General features: G+C 35.1%; 1 protein-coding gene across 1 annotated transcript; it reads right to left on the bottom strand.

The window, feature by feature from the left end:
• Positions 1–285: 285 nt before the first annotated feature.
• Positions 286–3,135, bottom strand: LOC111294062 (glucan endo-1,3-beta-glucosidase, basic isoform-like). Its single transcript, XM_022887231.2, has 2 exons — positions 2,982–3,135; positions 286–2,542 (listed from the first exon to the last, which is right to left on the bottom strand). Exons 1-2 carry the CDS (start codon positions 3,079–3,081, stop codon positions 1,590–1,592), a joined length of 1,053 nt encoding a protein of 350 aa, XP_022742966.2. The 5' UTR covers positions 3,082–3,135; the 3' UTR covers positions 286–1,589.
• Between the last annotated feature and the right edge of the window lie 2,432 nt (positions 3,136–5,567).

A 5,567-nucleotide genomic window follows, 5' to 3' on the forward strand; every position in this document is an offset into this window, starting at 1 on the left:
AGTATAACAATAATCACTCTACTTGTTATTAATTGATTTTAAATTGGATGTTCATCTAAAGCTCTAACAAAAAAATTTATTATCTAAAATTTCATAGTTACATTATATATTTTCTTTCTTTTCTATTTAATATTTAAAGAAAAACATTTTCATTTAGGTTCGATCCTATTGATATTTTGTTATTTTAACAAAGTTTTCTACGATAAACATAATAAAAGGTGATTTGAGTTAAAGAAAATTGTTATGGGCTCTTGCATGTATTGTTCCACATGCGTACAAACTTGATTCAACGTAAATTTTTTTTTTTTTAATTTTGATTTAAATAGATCTCTTTTCAAAGACAGAACTCGTAACAAATAAGAGTAAACACTTTTTTTTTTTTTTTTGAAGTAAAGAGTAGACACAACTTTTCATCACATGTAACGTGTAAATCCTGTGAGTTTTATTATTTTGAATATTTTCTAGCAGCCGGTATACGCTTATTTTGCTCTCCCTTAAGCAGGGATAAGTGTCACGGACTTAAGGGGAGTCCTGAATCCCACATCGAACATAATAGGAAGGTCCCTAGGGTATAAAAGGGTTCACACCATCTCCGCCTTGTGAGGCGCCTTTTGTAGGACAAAACCGTGAGGTCAAGGGGGTCAGAGCGGACAATACCTCACAAGGGTGTGAACCGTGGCGGAAGGCTGATCTGGAACGCCGGAAGGGTGAATGCCCGGGTCCCGGAGCCGCGCGAGTTCGGAGCTTAAGTCTCGACCCGTGACAAGTGGTATCAGAGCCAGCCCTAAACCGTTCGATCCACGCCAAGCACCTCGAGGGAGGTAGGCAGGGTGGCCGGCCTCCGTGACGAGGGCGTCACGAGGTTGGGTGCAGGAGAATGTCACGGACCTAAGGGGGAGTCATGAATCCCATATCGAACATAATAAGAGGGTCCCTGGGGTATAAAAAAGTTCACACCATCTCCACCTTGTGAGGCGCTTTTTGTAGGACAAAACCGTGAGGCCAAGGGGACCAGAGCGGACAATACCTCACAAGGGTGTGAACTGTGACGGAAGGCTGATCTGGGATGCCGGAAGGGTGAATGCCCGGGTCCCGGAGCCACACGGGTTCGGATTTTGAGTCTCGACCCGTGACAAGTGGTATTAGAGCCAGCCATAAACCGTTCGATCCACGTCGAGCGCCTCGAGGGAGGTAGGCAGGGTGGCCGGCCTCCTTGACGAGGGCGTCACGAGGTTGGGTGCGGGAGAATGTCACGGACCTAAGGGGGAGTCCTGAATCCCACATCGAACATAATAGGAAGGTCCCTGGGGTATAAAAGGGTTCACACCATCCCCGCCTTGTGAGGCGCCTTTTATAGGACAAAACCGTGAGGTCAAGGGGGCCAGAGCGGACAATACCTCAAAAGGGTGTGAACCGTGGCGGAAGGCTGATCTGGGACGCCGGAAGGGTGAATGCTCGGGTCTCGGAGTCGCGCGGGTTCGGAGCTTAAGTCTCGACCCGTGACATAAGCACTATGCTCTTATTTCGCTAAATATAATATAGCATGGCTGAAATGCCCTTCTCTTACAGATTTTAATCAGCAGCTCCATTTAGTTAAAATTGATTGGGTATTTAGGCTGCTTATTTGGAAGAAACAGTCCCCAGTGTCTTTCAATTTCGTCGCCCCGTTTGTTATTCTCATCAAACATGGCAAAAATATAAGTTTCTATAGGCTTTCCAGGCTTCTTTGGAGTACCTCCTTTCACATGCTGGATCAAATTCTGGTTATAAGTTCTTGCATTATCAATATTGGCTGCTGCCCGTGCCCCACCTCCAGCGGATGGCCATCCACTCTCCGACACAACAATCTCCAAAGAAGCGCCACCAGCCTTGTTCAGGGCAGCGTAAACAGCATCCAAGATGGCATCAAAAAGGTTACGGTATTGCAAGGGAGGATCTGAGACGACAGGATTTTGAGATCTGAACAGAGCATAATCCAGGTTGATAGCCGGGTTGCCATCGTAGCTGAAATAGGGGTACAAGTTAACAAGTAACGGGACTTGGTTGTTCACCAGGAAGCGAATGATGGGATCGAGAAGTGGCCTGTATTCAGACCTAAAAGACCCCTTTGATGGAGGAAAAGATTCTCCCAGCGTCCCTGTGTCGATTGCTGTGGAAACTTTGATTTGGTTCCCTAGGCCAGCTGCAACAATTGCATTGCGAATGTTTTGCATGGCAGGGACTAGAAATCGTGCCACCGGATCCGAAGGTTTGACTTCATTTCCAACAGCAATGTGGCGGAATTTAACGTTGCCATAGTTTCTAACATTGTTCTGGACCCAAGTGTTTGCATTGGCTTGATTGGCAGCGACACGCTGAAGATCGGTATTTGGAACCCCTAGCATCAGCTCAATGTTGGAGCCTCCCAGAGCTCGGAGAGCAGCTTGGTCTGGATCATAGAGTCTCATTCTTCTGATGTTTCTCTGGTTGAAGAGAGCTATAACTTCTGGCCTTGGAGGTAAGTTGTTGCCAAGCATTCCATAACAAACACCTATTTGAGCACCTGCATTAGATGTAACAAGAGCTTAAAAATAAGAATGTGTTACATCAACAAATTATGCCACTAGTGCAACCAAACACAGGAATATGTCCACAATAGCTATTCCTTTCCATAAACTATAATAACTATTCCTTCATATTCCTACCTCATTCTATTATTACAAAATTTTAAGTTTTATTCCATTTAATGTACCACACCTACTTTAATATATGTGGATTGAGCTCCTTTCTATCATTTTTGTGTTCATTATTTTTAGTGCACTTGTTATTATCATCATTCATGTAGGATTCAATCATGAATAGTAGAATCCATACTTATAAATGTGATTAAAAATGATTTTTTAGATAACGAAGAAAACCGGATTACTGGACCATTAATATTATTTAGAGAGAGAGAGAGAGAGAGAGAGAGAGAGAGAGAGAGAGAGAGAGAGAGAGAGTACTTGAGATATCTAGGGATGCCATTAGCAGGCCAAACAGCAGCAATGTTGAAGCCATAAAACCAAAGTTACCGGCTAAATAGGATTTCCCCATGAGAGACATAGAGAGACGATACAAAAGAAAAGAGAAGAATTGAAGGAAGGCCGAAACTCTATTGCCAAAACCCCTACTTTCTAGACCTTATATAGACATGAAAAGGATCCCCACCACTTACATTTTCCAAGTGAATTAATTGCTCCATGGAAAATTATGTCACGGAAAAAGAAAAAAACAAAATCTTCCCCTAACACCATCTAGATTTCGTCATTCAACTGGACCTTCTCTTAGTAACCTTTCAAAAGTCTTGGTCCTCATAGATCGGGAAAATTCAACTGCGGCTTGTGCCAGTTCCTTTCGCACGATAGTCAACTAGTCTTCTAATTTAATTCTGGCCTATGGGTTCACATTAAAAACGAAGGAATAGTTTTTTTTTTTTTTATTGCTATGCTTACACGAATTACATTAATTCATTTTGAGCCTTTCTACAAATGGAATTACTATTAGCTAGCAAGTAGCATACACAAAGTAACACCACTTTTTCTTTTATTTATTATTATTTAGGTAAGAGACAAACGATCTTGAATCTTCAAATAAAAAGGACAAATATTAAACCTAATATTTGGATAAAATGACTCCAATTTTAGCACGGCATGTTCTTGACTTCCATGACTATGACGTGGATTATGGGAATTCTCCAACTTCTTTAACCATAGTTATTGGCACAAATATCCATGCACTGTTCATATACTGTTAGTATAATATCTGCACTGTTCATGTATTGTTAGTATAGTAATATCACTGTTTGTCCATTTTATATCTATCCATTTGCAACAATTTCATTCGAGCAAAATACACAAATAAATAAAAGAAATACAACCGTATAATTTCCACTATATTGATTTGGTTGCTATTTTTAATGGTAGAAAGCTTTGAAAGGTTACTTTTTCAAGCAAATATTTCTTTGTATGAAATTAAAATTTTTAAAACCTTTTCCGAAATTAAATTATACATAAAATCTAATATCAAAGGGCTTGCACATGATCAATGAAACCAATTTCAGTAGATTTGATCAAAATTTTATTAATTTTTATATATTTTTAATTTGTTTATTAAAATTTGATACATGATATGATATAATAATTATATCATATATGTTGAAATAAGAACATATTATCTATAATGATTATATTACAATTAACCAATTATAATTTAAAATTATACGAGGATCATTAAAATTTTATATAAAATCCACACTTATAAATAATAAACTCTTACATAATTTTTTATTATGATTAGATAATTATAATATTATAATAAAATAATTATAGGTAGAATACTCCAAATTGAAATTGTTTGATAATATATGATATAATAATATATGTTTTTACTTATAAATATAATTTTTTTCTATGAAATTAAAAGTATAAGTTATAATTATGATAAGTATGAAAAGGAATCCATTTAGATAACTCTTACACTTTTTTGAACTCTTGAATCAAAATTATTAAATTTAAAAATATTATTTTCATTTAAATGAGTCATACACTTAATTTTGATAAAAAAAACTCAAAAAAATTTACACTAATATAAATGAATATTTACTCATCAAATATTACCTAATAAAAAAAATTCAACATAATATTGAAATAAATTCACACAATATAATTTGGATCTAAAATTTTAAAATTCTAAAATCTTTTTCTTACTACTAAATCAAAAACTCATTGGCCGCTTGTAAATATAATCTTATAAAATCTTAAAATTCTAAAACATTTTCCTTACTATTAAATCAAGAACTGATTGGCCGCTTGTAAATATAATCTGGTACTAGCCTGAGGGGCTATGAATAGGCAAAGGATGTGTCTCAAGGAGCGCCATGCAACTTGAGTGCCTAACCGTCTCACTCGACCGAGCTAGTATTGATAAGACCCCAAGATTATTCACTTCGATGCATACTAAGTCAAGAATTTATTTTCTATAATTTTTTAAAGAATTTTTAAACTCCACAAAATGGAGTTAAAAAATTGATAAATGTATTTTTTTGTTACATTAATTTTTTAATTATTTTGAATATATCTTAAAAATATGTCAATTCTTTTATAAAAAAAAAGTTATAAATTAGAAATGAGAAAGCAAATAACAAGTACAAATATTTAAAGTTTAAATTTATTAAATATTAACTCTTAAAAAAATTTATATAAATCAATTGAATTAAATTTTAAATTTTTTATATAATTTTACTAATCTCTTTTAAAGAGTTTAAAAACTTTATCGATGGTGAATGAAATCATTTTTTATTAAGTCAATTTCGTGTAAGTTACCAGTTTAAAAAACATATACACGTAATGTTTAATATAAGAGTAGAGGGTTCAAATGTAAATTAAAAATTTCAAAAAAAATACTAATACATGATCATGTGCCAGCTTGCACAATAAATATATATTTTTTAAAATGTGTTAGTAATATATTTTTACATTATAATTATAAACTATAAATAAGTTTTTAATTAATAAATGATTTATCAATATAATTTTACATCCTTTAATATT

This window comes from Durio zibethinus, chromosome 14, assembly GCF_047325235.1.
Source record: "Durio zibethinus cultivar Kanyao isolate XHJ-2024 chromosome 14, ASM4732523v1, whole genome shotgun sequence".
Classification (NCBI taxonomy): domain Eukaryota; kingdom Viridiplantae; phylum Streptophyta; class Magnoliopsida; order Malvales; family Malvaceae; genus Durio; species Durio zibethinus.